Source organism: Mycetomoellerius zeteki, unplaced genomic scaffold, assembly GCF_001594055.1.
Source record: "Mycetomoellerius zeteki isolate Tzet28-1 unplaced genomic scaffold, Tzet1.0 scaffold565, whole genome shotgun sequence".
NCBI lineage: Eukaryota > Metazoa > Arthropoda > Insecta > Hymenoptera > Formicidae > Mycetomoellerius > Mycetomoellerius zeteki.
In genome coordinates this window covers 301337-322630 of record NW_017257572.1, presented here as the reverse complement: position 1 = coordinate 322630, position 21294 = coordinate 301337, and the positions used below count along the sequence as shown (strand labels likewise).

Here is a 21294-nt window from a genome sequence, read left to right as displayed (position 1 = left end):
AAGCGTCGTGTTATAGACAGTAATTTAAAAGGGCCGTAACACCGCGAGTTAAAGCGCAGGCGGAATTAAGCGGTCCTCTTCTTCAGCGTCTGCCAACGAGACGCTTTACGATCGGTACACGCGTGTAATACCTATAATCGTTGCACGTGTTGTAACCCGTTGCTCGAGAGGAACCTGTGCTTTCTATCTCGTTAACGCTTGGTATAGGGTGTTCGTTTTAAAACATCGGCACAACTTTAAAATCTTCAATTTTTGTGCTATTTTAAAAAATGTCCAGGCGTCGCGTTGTCGGAATGCGATATTCCATGTCGCCCAATACGATTGCGATCGTGATTTACAAGAATCCATAACACATTGATTCATAAAGAAAATGGAAAAGTGGAAAAAAAGTGTACACAGAAGTGAAAAAATAATGAAGACAAGTATGAAAATGGTAAAAGGTAAAACTGGTACGTACATTTAGAGAAAGTTCGTTGCTCGTGTGCATAATTGACATGACGTGAAAAATACCTTTAATGGCGTCGGTCGACGAAGCGATAAAGTTTACCGACACGCACGTCACTATGTTATTAAAGTCAACTGAACACCATTAAAAATATTTCTCACGTTGTCTATTATGAGAGATCGTAATTTTAGATATTTTCTTATTTTATATACGGCTGTTATTGAACATGTAGTATTATAATTAATATTTTCCGCTTAATAGAGTAGTACGTTGATGACGTTTGTTTTTAAATGATGGTACAGCCCACATGATTAAACATGTAGCTACTTACATTATCGCTCAAAAGTTCGGGGAATTTTGTAACTTTTAGGTAAAACTACTGCAATTCTTCACAGATATAACTAGCTTATTAAAAATATCAATTTTTATTACGAATGTACATTTGGAATAATTTATGATTGACACAACATAAAATTTTATAGTGTTAGTAAATAAAGTTGATTACATTTTTTTCAAAATGTTCTTTTAATTCTCTCAGGCTAACGTCCAAGTTGTAACATAGTCACACTAAATCTATAAGACCCATTTAATTTATATCAAAAGGCACTTATTAAGAATCAAAATGACATAAAAAATAATAAATTATAAAGTATATTTTAATGAGAATAATCTAATTTTCACAGATGTAACATGAAAAAAATTAAATTTGACATTTCTGTACTGAGAAAAATGTCAGATTGAAATTGGACGATCCAGAAAATTCTGTATATAGAATTCTAATAGATTTAATCAGAATAGAATTTTCGATTCGTCCATTTTCATCTAAAATTCTAATTAATCCAATCGGACATTTTTCTCATGCGACAAAGGAATTATAATCGGGTGGATCCAATAAATCCACCGTCAGCTCCAGAGAGTTAAACGATATATATAAATATGAAAATGTAAATAGTATAAGTATTTTAATCAATCAACTAAAAACTCATCGAATAATATTGAATGTGCACATCTATGAATTAGCAAAAAATATTGAAATATTGAAATCGAGGCAAAGATGTTGTATCATTAATATAATTCACGTAGTATTCGTAGCCAAGCCGACATTCGCGAAAATGAGCGTTATATATACACAGATATCAGTACTAGCGGATCGACCGGATCTCGAACAAAATGGTTCGCGTGTCTTCCGCGCCAACTTCGCAAAATTTATTGCCTCATCGTGCTTCCGCACAGTAGATCCGCGATACGTTCGCTCGTTCGTCTTATCTCGCAGCAAATCATGCATTTTGAAATTATGCAAATCATTTTTCTCAATGTTACATCTTAGATTTCTCGACGACTCTATAAGCGAAGCTTCAACCGTAAAGCTCCATCAATCCCAAGAGCGAGGATCAAATGTTGATTTGCTGTCAGTCAGTATTTTCATTAGAAAACAAGATTTACTATCAGTAAGTTAATTTAAAGAGATGACACGCGTCTGATTTTCGGTGCTGCCGATTGTAAAATTCGCCTGGGGATATGAGGTCATGAAACGAGGATCATGGTTAATATGATTCGCGAATACGGGACCAGGAACGCGTGGAATCGGTTTATCAGATCGTCGCTATTGAATCGCTCCATTAGGAGCGCATCTAATCGCAAGCCGACCCTCGCAACGATGGGCCACCCTCGTTTTCGAGGACCGTGCTCCACCGGGGCGCCCTGCAACAGACTGTGACATATTAGGCTACCCCCGCCTTCGCAAAAGGGGCATCATCTCCGGCTATATAAGGACCTCGTAAAGAGGGTGACCCCCTGCGATCGGATTTATTGTTTCACGATTTGTTGGACGAGCGAGCGAGAACGGGCCGTGGGAGCGAGATCTGACGCGGTTAGTTCTCTGGATAACCTGTGCATCGACAAGCCACATAAATATATTATTCTCGTCGCACGGAAAGATTGCCGAAACGATCGCCAAAGACGGTTGCTGAGAAGCGGTAATGTTCGTGAGCACGCGAGTAGATGCTTACCGTCTTTTAGCGATTTTATCGCTGCGACGGAAGTTTGAATAATCGTTGACTGTCGGATGAGTTACACTATTCTAACTATGTGATATACAGGATACGTCCAAAGCACACTAATAGACTAGTAAATCAAATTCATCGGAAATGTTTGCAATCTCAGGTTATCTGGTAATCTTGTTAAATGGATTTCGGATATAACAGAATTAACATATATTAAGTATTTCATCGTAATATCAAGTATTAGTACCCAATATTAAAAAATCCTTAACGCACAAACGTGCCATTAAGAATCGTTAATAAAAGGAAAAGGAAAGATTAAATGTTAAAAGAGAAGATGCTGCTGTACAGAGATGATTATTTTAATGCTTGATGATAGAGAGCTTCGTAAATAAGTGGCTAAACATGGAAAGCCATGTGAATCCCCCTATATAAAAATTCATAAATGAGTGAACGAGAGAATGTTCCCTCGATTCTCGAGGACGCGCCCATAAATCGTGACGGCAGTGCGTCGTCCTTCCGCGAGAGAGGGACTTGATTTTCCTAATTCACTGGCGGATGTCGCGCCGGAATAGAACATGGCGAGAGCGCCATCCGATCCGTAAATCTAACGGTATCGGCTCCGACGACGACGGGGGTCGTTACGCAATGCGCGGAGAGGATAATTCGTCACCTCGGGGTACGTAGAACGCGATGGAGATACCGAAATGCAAATTATCCAGCCTGCGAGAACGCGACCGAGTGAGCGAACGAGCTGGACTGGCGGAAAATTGGAGTCGCGTTCCATTGACCGGTCCTCGTTTGTCGGTCCGGTTTCTTCTAGCGCGCCATTTCTGTGCGATTTTTTCCTTATTACACGAACTACGTAAAATCTCTGATATGATCTAAATTCGTCGACTCGCGAATCGGTTCCATGAAAATATAGGCGAGGCACATTGGAACTCTACAAGATCTATCTTCCACATCACTTTTCTATGATCGCACATTTCCCTTTCGATAGTCAGATAAAAACTGCGTTTTATTTTGCCGCGTTGATCCATGTTGTAGGATTCAGTGGAATGTAGTATGTAGATATCATTTAAAATTATAAGAAATTATAATAAGATTCACGTAAAAATATTATTACACTCTAAAAAAATAGTTGATGTTGATATAAATACTACACTCAAAAAAAAGTGATCTTGGAGTTATAGCGAAAATTATCTAAGTACGAAAAATAGCTAAAATTTCTAACAAGTACTACGATATTGGATATGTATTGCACCTAATCGTATAGATGACAGAGATAGAATTTAGATTTGTGTTATAAATTCTATGCGTATGATACATAATTTTCTATCAGATACAAAAAATAACTATAATTCTAGCTGGAGCAGCAAAATATTTTTTTGCGTGTAATATGGCATGAATTTAATACCATGGGTTTTAAATCCACACTGTGATGTTGATATAAACATTCTAGATTTTTAGTCTATAAAAATTGGTGTTAATATTAGCACCAACATATATATATAGAGTGAGAATTATTAAATTATGTTACCGACATCACATGATATTAAATCCACACCCACATTTTTTACAGTGTAGGCATCAACATCCATTTCGATATATAGCCATTTTGATATATCCTCTCGTTTGTGTTGAACATTTCTCGGTCAATTTTCACTTATGTACTATTGCTAAAACATTACATTTGAAGCATTCTTTATAGTCCACTCGTTAAATTCTGAGGTGTTACGTTTGTGGGCGATGTCAGTATGAGACGAGAACAAGACAGCTGTATTGAGTGCTAAATGTGCGGTGGAAACACGAGTCATAATCTTTAAACTCCCGTCAGACATTCCATTTGACTTATCGTTCGTAAGGCGTTATGAGTTATCGATACAACATCCACTCATTAATCATGCACGCCTCATTGCTCGGAACAAGCTTCTCTTATTTCTGTAATTTATTATACGGCGTATTATGTGGAAAAGAGAGACGAAGCCGTCACAGATTTATTTCTGACTTGACGAGTATATTCGTTCTATCCTTTCGAAATAGATACGCAGTGTATCGTGCGTGCCGTCAGTCTTTCTTCAAAGGTTTCGTTGACGGGTCGAAACAATTCAGCACCGGCGTGATGTGAAATAATTTCCGAGAGCGAGGGGTTCCGTGAAGGGCCTCGTGGGTCAAGTATCATTACGCGTAACGATTACGCCAGCGACTCCGCTTTTATTGGCATTTCTAAAACGCGATGTATTCTCTCTCTTTCTCTCGAGTTAGCAGCTCGACTTGCTCATTGTCGCGTAAGTGAGGATATGTGGCCGTAGCTGACTGTCGTATGAGAGAAAAGATAGACGCGCACGTCCGTCCGTGTATACGTACGACCGATTTAATATCAAATCCGCCGCATTCCGCGGTAATAATACGCCGGGCAATTATCCCAGCTATTACTCGAAACTCGTTGATTCCTCTTTCGCACGCGGACGCCGCGCCGCACGCAACGATCCGCACACATACGCGTGTGTACGAGCACCCGGGGCGGTCCGGGCCGTGCAAGGTGCAACCGTATGCATCTGCTAAAAGAGGAAAATCGCGGCTGGCCTCTTCACGTGCGGAATATGCCGGAAGTCGTCGTCAGAATCCCGGAAGAGGTCGTCGGCCGGCTCCACGCGCGAAAGAGCTTTAAATTGCTCGAAAGAAGACGACGCTAAATACGGCTCGTCGGCCGGCGAATAGAACTGCGGGACGCGTCAAATATTCGTCACGCGAGCGTTTTCCATTCTTTCTTCCTCTTCGGGGTTTGTCGGGCCTCTCCGCGAAGAGTAGAAACCGGGGACGCTAGAGGTGCCAGCACGTCGGGACGACAGGCCAACGTGAACGAGAATCCAGATTGCGAGCCTGATTTTTAGCCTTGTTCGAGCGTGTGTACGTACAGTGGCAGCTAAAAGTTTGCTACTCGCATGAGCAGCGATTGATATCGTTAGGGCTGGGCATGTATTTGAAATACTTTTATTCGAAAAACAATATTTTTAACATAATTTCTTTATAATACAATTATATTTTATATTCTGTGTTTTAGCGTAGCACATAAAAGTATTTTGTGTTTCAGCGAAGCGCATAAAAATATTTTGTATTTTGTATTTCAAAGCAAAAATTGAAAGTATTTTGTATTTCAAATACTAAAATTGACAATCGATCTTATTATTTGAATTGCAAAATACAAAATACTTTCAGTCTTTCGATTTGAAATACAAAATATAAAATACGATTGTATCATAAATCTGTGTTTAAAATAAAAATATTTCAAATACATTCCAGTCCTAGATATCGTACAGAATATATTCTTCGAATAAAAATATTTAATGATAGATTTTTTATACTTCATATTTAACAAACCCACATTATTAATTCTTTTATATATTCATATATATTTTTTGTATGGGCTATTCCGTCAATTTTAATTTTAAAGTGATTTAAAAATTTGCAGAAAAATGCCTCGCATATCCAATTACATTTCCAACATTACTGATTTATTACTGAACTAATATAATCTTTTCAAGTGTAAAAATTAACACACAACAGAAAAAAGCATAAACTGATACAAAATGTATCAAAATCAGTGGGGTTACTCCGTCCATGAAGGATCTTTAAAAAAACGAATAGTGCAAGAAAATAATTCACGATTATCTGCAGAGATAATTTTTGCATTTTAAACCATTTTAAAACTCTAATGAACACTCAGTATAATTTTTATTATGAAATTTGTTCGTATACAAAAATTATAGCTTAAATAATACAGTATAAATTCATTACTGAAATTACGATGAAAATGACGATGTATTTATCTTCAATCACAAAAGTTTCAACCACAGTAACAAACAATTTCTCTTTACAGTGACATGCTTACAATTACGTTGTACTCAAACTGACTGCTTTTTAAAAGCGTAAACACCTTCATTAAATATATTGCTGCTTAAAAACATACGTTATTGCTGATCGAAATAGTCCAATGACGAAAAAACCTCCACCCTATTCCTATATTTTATATAGGATGAGTCACATATAAGTATGTTTTAAAATATCGTGTTTCTGGATAAAAAGAAAACAATATTTCTCTATGAACATTAAGTTGAAAATACTTCATTATCGAAATAATAGACACAAATAGATTTGAAATAATATCAATAAGATCAATGATGTATACGTCATGCTTTAAGTGTAAAAATAATGGAGAACACTTTGTGGTTTTTTCTTGTAAACGTAAAAAAATATCTACCTGAAACTTTTAAATCAAGTCATTACTTGATATTACTATATTTATATCTATTATTTTGATAACGAAGTATTTGTGACTTAGTATTCATAGGAACATTTGTTCTTCTTTTTTATTTAGGAATACGCTCACAAATTTGAAAACATACTTATAACTCACCTTATACAAATATGTATGTGTTTATACATATAAAAAATAATTAAAAATTTGTTTAAATCATTAATACAGACTTCTTCTTAAACAAAATAATTTTTATCAGGAAAAATGGAAGAGTTACTATTCCATTATTTTTTCTGTTACTTTTTATAATAACAATTTGATAATGTTGCAATTTTTTATGATGCAATATTTTTCGACATAGGTCGAAATTTTTCGAATTTTATATTATGTAAGAATTATGTTTTCAATCAGAAAAAGTAATACAAGTTAAATTCAAATAGATATAATATTTTATAAAGAAAAAAAAGATACAAGGAAAAAATAACATAAATCGAAGTAGAAATTTTTGGAGTAAACATCATAAAAGATATATCTAAAGAATTTAAAACAATTTATGATTAGCTTTAAATTGACTTATGTTTAATATTACCGTAATAAATAATTAATTTTAAAATACGTAATTGTCCTTCCTCTCTTTTGAACAATTTTATACTTCTAACTCATGTTACTTTTTTCCAGAGGTTTAACAAAAAATTTAATAATCAATTTTTAAATAAAAAATTTTGGATTATATATTATAATTATATGTATAATTTTATATATAACTACATGAAGGTTATCCGTTTCCAAGAATGGATTTGGACACGGAGAAAACCCGCGAAATGGATAACCTTCATACAGAGCACCCGTGGAAGCCTCAAGAAGATATATAACTACAATTTTTATTTACAATTTTATTAAATAAATTTGTCCTTTAAAAATATTTAAAAGAAAACCGTGTTGTACGACCTATATATTCAAATTTAAGAGACCTCAAATGAAATAATTATATAATATTTAAATGTGATATCAAAATTATAGTTTCTCGTCTAGACAAGATCGAAATCGAGGAGAGAAGAGTGAGAAAGCATAAGAAACGCAATCGAAAGAGTGATAAATCATCGCGGTCGGCACTGGACGCGTCCATGCTGTCGGTGTTTTGGTTTCGACGCCGCGGGGGAGACGACTCCCCGCGGGGGCACCCTTTATCCTTCGAGCTGAGCGCCGAGAGGTCGGCACTGCCGGATAAAGGGTAGAGGCGTCTGCGTCCCGCCGAGCGTCGTTGGTACTCGTCATTCATCGCGCTCTTTCAACAAGCGTCCGGTAACGATTACTCGCATAGTACTAATCACGGTACTAATGCGTCAAGCGCCACGCGAAAAACTACACCGTACGGACAGGTGCGTACTCGGAATAAATTTATCGAACAGCAAGTTCCTTTTCCTTTAAACGACTATGCTTGTCTAACAAATTACATATAATCTAATCTAATCTTCAACTTCCTCGTGTTTATGCTCGTTTTTACTCGATGAGTCGATACTATTGTTCAGTTGTTTAAGAATTCCTAGAGCGAAAGATAGCGAGATCGTTAACAGTCGTTCCGGCCAACGCGCGTTAGAACAATCGTCTGTCAACGAGGATATTACTCATTCTTCGCCGATACTATGTTGTACTGTACGATTGTACCTATAACGATCGACAGGAATATAATGGACGGTCGCGCGTGTACACGTCCGCGAGTGCGATATATCGATAACGTCGATACACCGCGCCGCGTCGCGCCGCGTCGCGCCGCGTCGCGCCGCGCCGGGAGGAAGGAGCATAAAGTTCTGTCGACGGCTAAAATTTGTAAAATCGCGTCGCGCGTTCTCGCCGCGAGCGTTTTCGGTCTCAACGGAAAGATATCCCCATTGTTTCAGCGATAAAAAAAGTTAGCGGGGCTTAAATAGAATCGCGCATCGAGAGTCGTTAATAATCGTCCTCCACTTTACTCGAGTGGTGCACGATAAAGCCTCGAGGTGTCGACCACAGATCGAGTATTGTTCGTCCTTTCCCATCACCGGGCCCCAGTGAATGACGCTGCCCAGCGATGATACGTCACGATAATGGCCGGTAATTCGACGTACCATCGCCGAGGCTCGTGCGCGCCTAGGAGGAATATTGTTTCGCAGCGCGCGATGGGAGTAGAGAGAAGTCTTGGCTTTTCAATTATCGGACCTTGGAGCGATACGATGATGGCCGGCGGAAGGCACGTATAACCCGGTGCAAGCCGCTGCACGCGGCCGGTAAACCCACACGCACGGGCGTATCTACGCCAAATTGCAGGTTCGATCGAGCCGCGGCTTGTACGTACGATGCGCAACGAGTGGTACCTAGGGTACACACAACGCGTGTGGATCTCGCGAGTGTATCTGCTCGATATATCCTCTGCACGGCATTCGCGCGGTCAACGACTATCCGCAAAATTTCACTAACAATCTCGCGCCGATTATCGTTCGTTTAACAACGCCAGTTTGTAATCTTTTCTTTCCAAGAGAGCTATAATTTTCATTAAAATTTGTTTCTCTTTTCCCTTCAGTTAGTGCCATTCTTATAAAAATGTCCCTTTCAAGCAAAGCTTGGACCAAAAGAAAAAGGTTGTTTGTACCTTTCACAAGTGTCCTTCGCCAATGTCTGCTCGTGACTCGATATATAAAATATTGTACGAGTGGACTTCTTTTTGTGTATCTCACGGTTTATCAACGGCAGTGGCAAAGTTCTATTATTTAAAAGGTAATACGTTGTTATATCTTTACCATCATCTCGATCTGAGTTTTGACAGTCACAATATCCAATCTGTCGTACAATCTATACTTTAATAACCGCGTGCGACAGCTTTATTGAAAATATATTCACGTGAGTTTACTTCTGCCCGAGCAGGATCTTTTCGAAGAAGGATCTTGCGAAACGAGAAACGCGAACATGCACGAGACTTCGATCAATAACGCAACCATCGATCGAAGATTAACTTCCGTAGTGTTTTTTAGACCAATTCACTTCGCAGATACGGTGCTGTTAATCGAAGCTGGGAAAGCAGGGATGAAGGGTAATGGCGAGTATCGTGTTCCGCGACCGGTTTCGAGAAAGGCTGACTCGAGGTTCTAATACGTTGAAACGCATAAATCATCTGTAACATAGACAGACTTTGAAAAAGCAATAAATATATCGCCCCGCGTAATATCTTCTAGCCTGCAATTTCATACAATTTATGTTTCTCTGAAATATATAAGCAACGTGCCAATCCGGCTCGAGGAATCTCATCTATCGCATATTTCTCCGGATGTTTAGCATCGATTACATTTTCGAATGATGTTTTTCAGCCCGCAGCTAGTTAGCCAGCGTGGATTCCGTGAATCCGTGGCACGCGACGTTTTCTATTTCAAGATATTGTTTTTCGAAATAATCGCTATGTTAAGAATTATATGACTTCAGATAATATTGTCTCTTCTTCCGAGTTTTTAATCTTCTGCTCGCTTCTCAGGAACGCGAAGTGTCACAAAAACGATACTGAAGTAATAGTTTTGAGGCTTCCATGGGTACTTTCTATTCAGAAGTTATGCATTTCGCAGATTATCTTCGTATCCAAATCCATTATTATAATACATTTTCTGGGCATTACAGTTGACTTCATCTGATGTTGAAATATTTAAAAATTTAGCTAGATACAAATCTGAAAATAATTTTGCTTTGACCATTAAAATAATTATATGGGATGCTCAAATTATAATTGCTAAAATGTTAAAACCTTTTATATTCTATACCATTGGCTTTTATGCTCTATACCATTGGTTCAACAAAAAAAGGAGTTTTTACAATTGTCATAAAATTCTTTAATTGATCTTGCCCTCGATTTCTCACTGGACCCAAATATATTAAAATCAATCATATAACAGAATCTTACAACAGTTGCAAACCTGCTTTTTTTGCTGGACGCAGCCATTGTCAGTAATGCTTAAGCATTCTACATAATTATTTTGATGCTCCAACAAAATTATTTTCAGCTCTGTATACCCAACTAAATTTTTGGATACTTCAGTAAAATTGTTCTTTCTTTGCAATATTCGTGCGCGATATGTGTAAAAAAAAAGAAATTATCTTACGTATCGCATCAACGTTTACTTCTCAACAGAGCTGTTTTTTCCCAGACACATGTCAAATCTATGATCAATTCGGTATTATAGTTGTCTGACTGAAGTGCATGTACATGTACACACATGCTAGTTTTTCATGCGAACTCGTTGCACACACGTATACGCAAATTATAGCCGGCTGTTTTCGTATCGTTTTCTTACAGGAGAGAAGGGACGGACGCGCGCGACGTCCATGTCGATGCTTAAACGATACCAAAATCAATCGATCATATGTAATAACGGTTTCCTAAAGACGACTTTTCACAAACCGCCACCCGGCGGCCATGTTGTCTCCCCGTACATCTGCCAGTTTCGGGCCCCGGGCAGCACGGCGAACAGAACGAGCTGTACGAGCGAGCTTTCGAAAGGGTGTTTACACGTCGCGAGTTACGATGTGCTCGACGAAAATAATTCATTAGGATATCACATTGGGCGTGACAGACAGGGGTCGAGAAAAGCGGTGACTACCCGTAATCCACCCTGATCATAATTTTCCACAAATAGAATTTTATGCAGCATTGGCATGAGAATCATTAAAATAAATGGTAATTTTTATATTAAAAAACAAATGTAGAAAATGAACAAATTTTTACGTCTACACGGAAAGAACGGTTTTGCCGAAGTATCTAAAAATTTAGCTACATCTGTGAAAATAATTTTGTTTGACCATCAAAATAATTATGTAGAACGCTTAAACGTTAATAATATTGTTGCAAAAAGTTTTAACATTCTAACAATCAGCTTGAATGTCCCCTATATAATTATTTTATTCAACAAAATTATTTTCAGATCTATATATAGTTAAATTTTTAGATACTTCAGCAAAATCATTCTTTTTGCCTATAAAAGCGTAATTAAAAAATAAAAAAAGGAAGGAAAAATAATGCTTTCAATTGTACTTGGCAAACGCTTTATAAGAGAGAGAGAGAGAGAGAGAGAGAGAGAGAGAGAGAGAGAGAGAGAGAGATCTTTATTAACCAAATTTTGAACCATACGTTTCTATTGGATTCTTTCTGGTAACGTCAAAAGATCTATTCTCTGGAATGTAAAGCGAAATTCGGACGCTTGTGATCGCCCTTAAGATACATATAGAAGGGCTTCGTGGCCAACGAAAGACCGTGTGCATCGCATGTTTCGCAAGAGATGTTGCGGTCATTTAAAGAAATAGTTCCCCTCCTCTCTCTCTCTCTCTCTCTCTCCTTTTTCTTCTTCTGTGGTCCCTTTCTCTCGCCATCTTTTGCTCTCAAATAGTACAAATTAGGACGACATCCTCGTATGGCATCCGGTGCTTCAGGTAAATCCTCTTAGGTCACGTAAAAAGCCTCGCGCACCCCCCTCCGCAACCCCTCGTCCGCGCTCCCAGCGTGACGGAGGACGCAGTTTTCTGCACGACGAACATTGCACTCCGCAGCGGCCGTTCGCAGTCTATTGTTGCTCTTGAAAATGTCAACGGGACGTCGCTTAAAAGGACACCTTTACCAGACGAATCGGATTATCGGATTACCGATGTGGAAGCAGGAGAGCCCTCGAGAGGGTACTCGAGCACGGCGCGGACGACGTCGTGCAAAATATTGACAGGTGTCAACTACATTCGCCATTGGCGAACACGAGCAGAGTCGCATAAAAGTGCTCGAGGACGTTAGTTCTGTCACAAGAACGACATATATGCGCGTTCTCTTTCGATTTTGTATTCTCGTGTCACGATCCTCAGTATAATACACATAATAGGTCATCTACTTCAGAAAATATAATTTAAGTGAAGATTTTATAATCATTTCCTGTATATATATATATATGCACATGTATGCATAAGTTTGTACTCTCGAACGGAATTTTTAAAACATTTAACGTGAGATTACAGAGAGAGAGAGAGAGAGAGAAAGAGAGAGAGAGAGAGAGAGAGAGAGGCGGAAGTAGCGTAGTCCGTTGGAAACAAAGATATTATGTCAACGAAGAAAGCGACGGGGCGCGGCGGAGTCGTTCGTGAATTAGTAACTTCGGTTCCAGGGATATTCCAGGCTTCGTCGGTCGAAGTATTAATTATTAATGACGCACCGGAATCGATCGCTAGAAAGACAATGCTGCTGCATCGCGCTGAGTCGTTCATAGCGTGACACGTTTGCTGGTTTCCCTCGGATTCACGTCTTTCTAATATAGCGTGCCGACATATAACTTTACCAAGAAAATTCTCTCCAAGTTTTGTAGGTAGTTTCATGTATAGCTTCAACGTGACGAAGGTTCAGCTTGTGCCGTTTTGCGTGTGTCACGTTTATTATGCATGACATTGGAGCAGTAAGAAAGTAACATATCTTTATATTCCTAAACACATACATTATGTATCGTTCTCCTCTTCCTTTCTCAGATAAATATCATAGCTATATAGATTTATTTGATGATTTTTCCGATCGTGAAAATTTAATTACATAACAATGTAAAAATTTTATCGTCAATACTAAAGAACGTAATGCAACGTTCGAGATGTATGCGTCGCTTGAAAAAAGTTAAAAGTTTACGATCGAAACGTCGCGCGTCGAAACTAGGGTTGTTGACATTCTTATCCAATCGACCCCGAGGAAAAAGAGGGAGAATGTGCGTATGCGTGTAAACGACGAGTTAACGTCGCGCGACAGCGCGATGAGGTTCGCCTCTATTCCTCTCGTCGCGCTAAGTCGAGCGTATTAATCGACGCGTAACGCGGAGGTCCTTCCATTCACCAATGTGCCATCGAGGAGTTTCATGGCCCTTTAAGGACAACCTCCATTGACAACATGAGAGACAGGGTGAAGAGAAAGAAACAAAGAGACAAGACCCTTACGGAGGAGAGTAGATACTATTGGCGGGATCGGGTGGCGAAAGGAAGTAGGCATCGCGTTTCCATCCCACGCATCCTGTCAAGTGGATTCCTCTGGCGCACAAAGGAGATCGGACAAATAATTGGCTCCTCGGATACACAGGTAGAGCAGTCCTTTTGAGTCCTGAGAACCTTGCGCAAGGACCATTGTGCGAGGGACACTCGATACATTCGGATCGAGTGGCTCGACACTAGCAAAGGAACGTGGCTGTAGTTTGGAAAACGGGACATCTCCGATTTAGATGAAACCTGGTATACGATTTTTCCTCTCGATAGAAGCTGGAAAAACTCTGAAAGGATTCTCGCGCGATAGGAACCATTACCTTCCAACAAAAAATTTGTTGTGAATGCTTCTAATACTCGATACATATTTTTATATATGCAGCATGAAAACCTGTTCAATTCCTTGAAACGAATTTATTCGAATTCTTCTGCGTTGTAATTTCCTTCATCTGAAATTTACGGTTATTCGCAAGCGCGAGTTATAAAACGATCTTGGACGAATCTGGATCGTCGATGCCGTCTATGAATAATCTCGTAGCGATGCAAAAACGGGCGGCTCGCAAAAAAGACTCGAACGATGACGCGACGGCAAGCTATGAGAATCACGCGAAAACAGGTTCGCCGTTACGGAGACGGGGAAAACGCGGGTACAGAGAAACAAATAGCGAATCAACGTGGAGGACCGTGCGAGGTAACGAGAGGTCGCAAAAAGCCAGACCGGAAGCTGGATCGGTCCGAAGGACGATCTCGAGCGCCCGCACGATGTCCATCGACGGATATGCGACTTTTCGCCGACATTAATACTCGACGCGGCACACAGGAAACTTTCTGCCTGACTTAATTAATACTCGCGCTCGCGCGCACGCCTTCCTTTTTGACGGCAGGGATTTAATTACTTTTTTACGTCGACTCGTAAATCATCTTGCAGGGCCCGCACGACGACCGCCGTCGTCCTTCCTGCCGAGTCATAAAATAAAGAGCTTCGAGCAACGAGCGGGCACATGTTGTCCGGCCACGGTCGCGAAAGCTGAAGGATACTTTGAGTTTATCATCGTCAGATTATCTCCGATATTTCGCATCTGATCCGTAACGCAACTTGCAGCGTGTCGTTCCGTTACACGCCGAAAGGCGACCTCACAAATTCCTTTCCTTACGGGTACTCATATATATTTTCAAATAAAGATAAATCGCTTTATCTTTATTTAAGATCTAATATTGATTGATAATGATCGAAAAAAGATCACCGAAAAAAGATTACTGATATTTAACGTACGTACAAAAAGTTACAGCTATTTGTTTCTCCGTGTAGGCGGTTCCTCGAATTTGTAAAGAATCGTTTAATCTCTGTCGTTTAATCCTTGATCAATATCTTAGCATACATTGCAAAACTCTTGCAATCGCGCGATATGATGTTGCGTAATACTAAGTTTACTCCTTTCTCAACGTTGACACATTCAATATTGATCACTTAGACTTCATAAAATACGTTAAAGGTTACCGCGCTCGCGTATCAAGAATTTGCTAATTTACAATTTATGCAGGTAGTTGATATTTCAATGCGTTTCTGTTTTTGCCTTTCCTTAACTTGTAGTCTTAATCATTAAATAATGTAAGAATTTATTACGTAATAACAATGAATGAAGCGTTGTCTTCTTTTATTCATATTGATGTTACTGATGTCGATATTATTAAAAATAATTACGCAAATAAATTTCATTCAATCACTTAATTATTTGATAAAAAGTTTGAAAGCTGATGTACTAATGATATATTAATGATTAATGCAAACTGTTTTACAATGTAATATATCAATATTTCGATTGCGATTAGTTCTCTTATCTTGATTATTGAACTGATACATTGTATAAACAAATGATACGGTTTGCAAAATATTGATTGCTATATCGTTCTAATGTTCCAGATGTATCATGAATAACTAAATACCTGTTATGCTACAGATAATAATCACCTTCTCATTTATCACTCCTGCACGTTGAAATAAAAACCTCAAAACATATGATTATATATTAAATAAAACATAGTTTTTGTATATAGATAATCGAATCGTCTTATTGTAGCCATTAAAAATAATAGCAAAGTAATTTATCGCTAATGTCTAGATGCGCAGCATCCACGTAAATTACATGGAATGTTTATCAACTTTAACTATTTATGTTTAACATTAGCGGTCTTTCAATCTTATTATTGTTTAACTATTTAATTTGCCGTTTTTAATTTCAAATATAATTCGCGCATAGAACGTTATTTTCTCCATATCGATTCGAAGACAAAATCTACCAGCAAATTGATGTCGGAGATCAAAGATGACATTTGCCTTGACGCCTGAGATGACCACAGCGTCGGTGATCAAAGCGGTTGTCAAAGTATACCTTTGAGGAAATCTGAGCGATCTTATCGGAGGTGTGAAGGATTTGACGGTAGCAGCTAATCTTTGGCATCGAGCTCTACCTGCCGGGGTAAAGATCTCAGTCCGGGATTAACATCCCAATGAAACTCGAGAACTCGCTTTTGCTCCGAAGAGATCGTAGATCTAACTCGACCGAGAAATTAACCCGTCGCGACGGGGGTTCCTTTCACTAATGTCAAAGATCTTTTTCCACGAGTCATGATGGTGATAGATACAAATTTGCAACGTCACATGTCAAGACACGTCGCAGCAGTGGACTTTGATGGAAAATCGAGCGATCGGGTGGTATGATAATACGACGTTGAAAGAAAGGAAAAGAGAGGAGGAAAGACTTAGACGGAGACTCACCACGTGCCCGTGCACCGGCGACTTCGCGATAGACTGTAGCTGAGGGTAGAGTTGACCAGCCGCCGCCGGTGTCATGTCAGTCAGCATCTCGACGCCGACCCGGAGTTGTCGCAGTTGGTGACCCGCGGGATTCGCGCACCGCGGAATTAAAGTCACACCAGACAGTAAGAAAGTCCCTTCCGAGTCGTTTGTTCTGTCCAGCTGCTTACGTTTACGCACTGCACTCGAGATCACGGGACCGAAGAACGATGCGGACACGCCTCAGACTCACGTATCGGACGCGTTCCAGTGTCGTCCTCGCGACCGACCGTCGCTCGGATAAAAAAAAAGGCTCTCCGTGGAAAAGGCCGGGATTACCGTGGTTCCCGTTCTTCGCCCCGTGACAGACTGCCGACCGTCCGAACGACTTGGTCTCAACCAGACGTGAGGATATTAGGTGGTAGGGAAACATCCAGGACTCAACGGCCCCCGGGCAAAAAAGGGGTCGGGTCCGCGAGGCGGGGCCCCACCAGAATCCGTCACCGCCCATCACCGCCTACGTGCTCTGCCTGGTTTCCTCGACTTCGTTCACCCCCTCTCCCGCGACCCGCGAGCTTCTCCCCCACTTCCATAGTCACCTCACAGGGCACCCTCGCCGCCGTACGCTGTCTCGGTCCCACCGCTCCGCTTCTTCAGCTTCTCTGTCGCGCTCGCGATCCCTCCCCCCGATAATTCAGCCGTGAAATGCGCGCGCAGCTCGTGGTCGCTGGAAGGAGGCACGCGCGGCGACTTTGGTGGTGCCCTCTCGACGTATAGAAGCGAGAAGAGTCTCTCGCTTCGGCCCCTTCCCTTCATCCTCGCTTGCTCTCTCGCTTCCCCTTTCGCCGCTTTACGTGACTCCGAGTCGTATCGTTTCGCGAGCTCGCGAGCTCGTAGTTTGACATAACGGTATACTACGCGCCCCGTCGTTATTTAAATGCCGATACGCGCGACGAAGTATCGGGTGTAGCGTCAAGTCTTCGCCTAGCCCAAGATACACGCGACGATTGAAATCGAGGGTAATCGATTGATCAGGTCTTCCGCGCTTAGTGTTCGCTCATGTGCGTGTCTCGAATTAAGAAGTAAAGGGGATGAACGAAGATATCTGGATATATTAGCCCTTCTTGGGGATGGAGACACATTAGACTCGCCACGCAATAACGATTGTATTTGATGATTTATAGTTTCGTAATCGCTTTTTAAATATTCCAGGCTATTTGTTCAGAAATTATCATTCAGGATTATCCGTAATGCGTCGCGCATTCAGGAAATTATATGCAAATTATTTTGTACCATTTCCTTTCCTATAATCGTGCTTTTAATGGGCATTAAGTCACTGATGCAATTAAGTAAAATATAAGATTGAATTTTCTAGCTTGAGATAACATTTTTTGTAAACTGCGATAGTATCCCTTACGGTTACATAATTCTATATAATTTGCATGTAGTCTTTGGTCCTGTTTAAATCATACGTGATTTTATATATTTTAATATAATCTTTATATACACTACGAATATAATTTTAGATATATATTTGTGGGAATACAAATGTATGTTATTTATCGAATTATAGTCCGTTATTGTTGCGGTATCGTCTCGGGTATCATCGAATTGAAATATGATATTTTAGTACTTATATCTATTTATGCTTCTGAGAAAGTTAATGAGATAAAACATATTATGACCTATTTTTTTGCACGATAAATTTACGGCACTCGATATAGCGCTCGTTCCGTAATCATTCACGCGTTAACTTGTTACGACATAATTTTACAAACTCGCGTAATTTCTCGCTCCACATTATTACAACAGCTATGTGCAGCAGGGAAATCGATACTAATATTTGATCTGCGATAACAATCAACGATAGTGTCATTAATAACAATATTAAGTATAATTGGCAAATAATTTTAAATTAATGATCGTATTAGGTATTGCAGGTTGCATTAAAAAAATATATCAATATTTGTATCTTGCGTATTGCATCATCAAAATGAAAAAGTAAATATATACAGCCTATTAGCGAGAATGAATTAATGAATACATTTGCAGATAAAATGTGACTATATTTAATAACTGATTGAATTAAACGTCGTCATATATTTTTCTCGTCACGAATCAAGATTTAAGAACTTTCTCGCAGTAACGTCCATCTCGACACCTGCTTAATCGTACCTCTATGTTGAACGTCAATTATTATATGCAAAAAAGAAGATATTCGTACGAGCTCATAATTTACTTGTGCTTTTTTGATTTTGCAAAACAAGCTACGTGCATGACACAGATAAGCGATGCAAGTTTGAGAACGGCGACTGTTAAAATCGCAAATATCAAAGTTGTGCAGGGAGAACCTTGTGAACACGCGCAAGAAGCTAATGCGACTTTAATCGTGCGGTTTGAATTTCAAATGTTATCGGCTTCGTCTTATAAAACGGAACATATTCGAAGAAGTATATCTTCAGTGGCGTATTCATGCGAACGAAATATTTTTATAATTTTTGAAGAAACAATAGATGAATTGCAGGGGACTTTATAAATATATAGAAAAATTGGAGATTAACATTTTCGTAAGATCTGGTTAAAAACTATCTAAGAAAAATAAAAGCTGGGCACATCTTGCGTCAACGATTCGAGAATTAAGACGAGAGTTATCATTAGGCTACCGCAAATTTTTTTCGTCACATGGCGAATGATACGAGTCGCTTTTATAGCAGTTTGCGTCGTGGCTGTGATTAAACCATGCCTATAAAACCGCATCGCGAGAGGTAGCCAACCGGTTGCTAAGAATTTCATAATTGGCGTAATTTGGAGAGCCGGATTTCTCTTAAAATTTAACGCAACGGATCAAATGTACAAACGACAATTTAATTCTACCACTAAAGAACGATTTGCGAGTTTGTTTATGTGAATTACGAAATTTAAATTTCCTGAATATTATTTTTAAGTAGGTATGCAGTTTTAAGGCACACCACAGTTTTTTTCCGCTGCATGAAAGCGTGTTTGTGCTTTACCTTCTTACGCCAATGGCCGGTAAAGACGCGAGCGACGGGTCGAGGTCGCATTAGGATCTAATTTTCCATAATGGAAGAAGTCCGTGGCGTGGTACGGCGCCACTACGGCGAGGCGACCGGCTAATCGTGGTCCATTCATAACCATTCTCGACCAGCCGGGCGCGCGAGCGATCGCCTTGGTCGCAATCGAGATTGGCCCGGGTAATTTAGACGCAATATCTCATGGAGTTCGGTGACAAGGTGGTCGCAAAATCTGCTAAAAGAGAATACCGTCAAGTTTGATGTATTGTGTGACTCGATGTATTTTCGTCGAATACCTCGTAAAGCTAAAATCACGAAGCAATTTTTGATCCTACCCAACGAGATATTTAACGCCCGATAAAATAGAAATGCACAATAATTTCTATTGTACTTTCTTCACGAAAAGAACGATTTTGCTGAAAGATCTGAAATTTTACTGGATACAGATCTGAAAATAATTTTGTCGGGCCATCAAAATAATTGTGTTGAAAACTAAAAAATAATAAAAAATGCTATACAAATTTTGATATTACAGAAATCAGTTTAAGTTTTCAACAAAAATGATTTTAGTAGTCCAACGCAATTATTTTCAAATCTATATCTAAGCAAAATTTTAGCAAAATTTTAGCTTCCAACAAAACCATTTCTTCCATGCTCCAATTTAAATACTCGATTTGTTTTCTTCTAAATCGTAAATAACGCAAGTTTGTCTGATATAATTACATCACTGCGCAGTTCTGTCTGATTTTTTTACGATTCTCGATATATTTTGTGTTAGAGTAACCATCTGGTCAGCGTGATTTCGTATCATCGTATCGCTCAGATAGTATTTACATTAGATGGTATCCCCGAGATAGACGCTCCGAGTAATCGATAAATGGACGACGCAAAGGTGAGAAAGGAATAGGTTCGCGGAACGAGGGGACGTTATCGGTCGCCACCCGCTACGAATCCTGACGGCGATTATGCGTACATCGCGTGCCACCGGCGCACAAAAGGTGCGACCCGCCCACGCCCTTGCGTATCGCAGAGTAGGACGGCGAATGGGCGCGGGGGGGGGGTGCGAAAAGGGATGTTTTACAATGAACGGAACCAAAGACGGGCGTTAACGCTCGCGGCAAGGACAAATGGCGTTGGGCCGCGCGCGTGGAAGCAGTACCTAGTAGCTATCGGGTTTCCTCGTTTTCAGATTCCCGCACGAGAGCGTTTCTCTAGATTTATTGCGTCCGCGCGCGTAAATGTGAACCCCTCCTTGGAGATGAATCGTGCGTTCCGGTACTTTCGGAGAATAGACAGCGTTTAATTCGACACTAATGTATGGATATTCAGCGTTGTTGAAAAATGATTAGCGTCGATTGACTACCGATCGTGACGTCGTTCTCGATAGCGCTATAGATCGACGCAGCCAACATCCGATCTCTCGATGATGGATCGTTGATTGGCAGAGACGGGCCATGGGGTTGAAAGGGAAATGGGACCTTACGGGCCTCACGGGGGCGGATAATGACAGGGCGGTCTCGCGTAGCGAGGATGGTCCGCGTTGGGACCAGCTCGGCTCTTACCTCTCACATGGCCATGTGGCCATCGAGAGATGCTGATGGACTAATAATTACCAAGGAACCAGCTCCGTGCGTGGCGGCTGGCATCGTCGAAAATGAAGATTCACCTTACCAAGTTGAAGCCAGATCTTGTCTACTATCTGCTAACGGCGTGTATAAGCCTTTGCCGAAACCAGACCGAAGGACGCAGACGCAAGACGATCG

The 21294-nt window shown here is 40.0% G+C and overlaps 1 protein-coding gene across 1 annotated transcript in view; it reads right to left on the bottom strand.

Annotated features, from left to right (window-relative positions):
* The window catches only part of Sp1 (transcription factor Sp9), a 32826-nt gene extending 15966 nt beyond the window's left edge, over positions 1–16860 (bottom strand). The window contains 1 exon segment of the mRNA XM_018456260.1: positions 16482–16860. Within this exon segment, the coding sequence (XP_018311762.1) occupies positions 16482–16568 (87 nt within the window). The 5' untranslated portion in view covers positions 16569–16860.
* Between the last annotated feature and the right edge of the window lie 4434 nt (positions 16861–21294).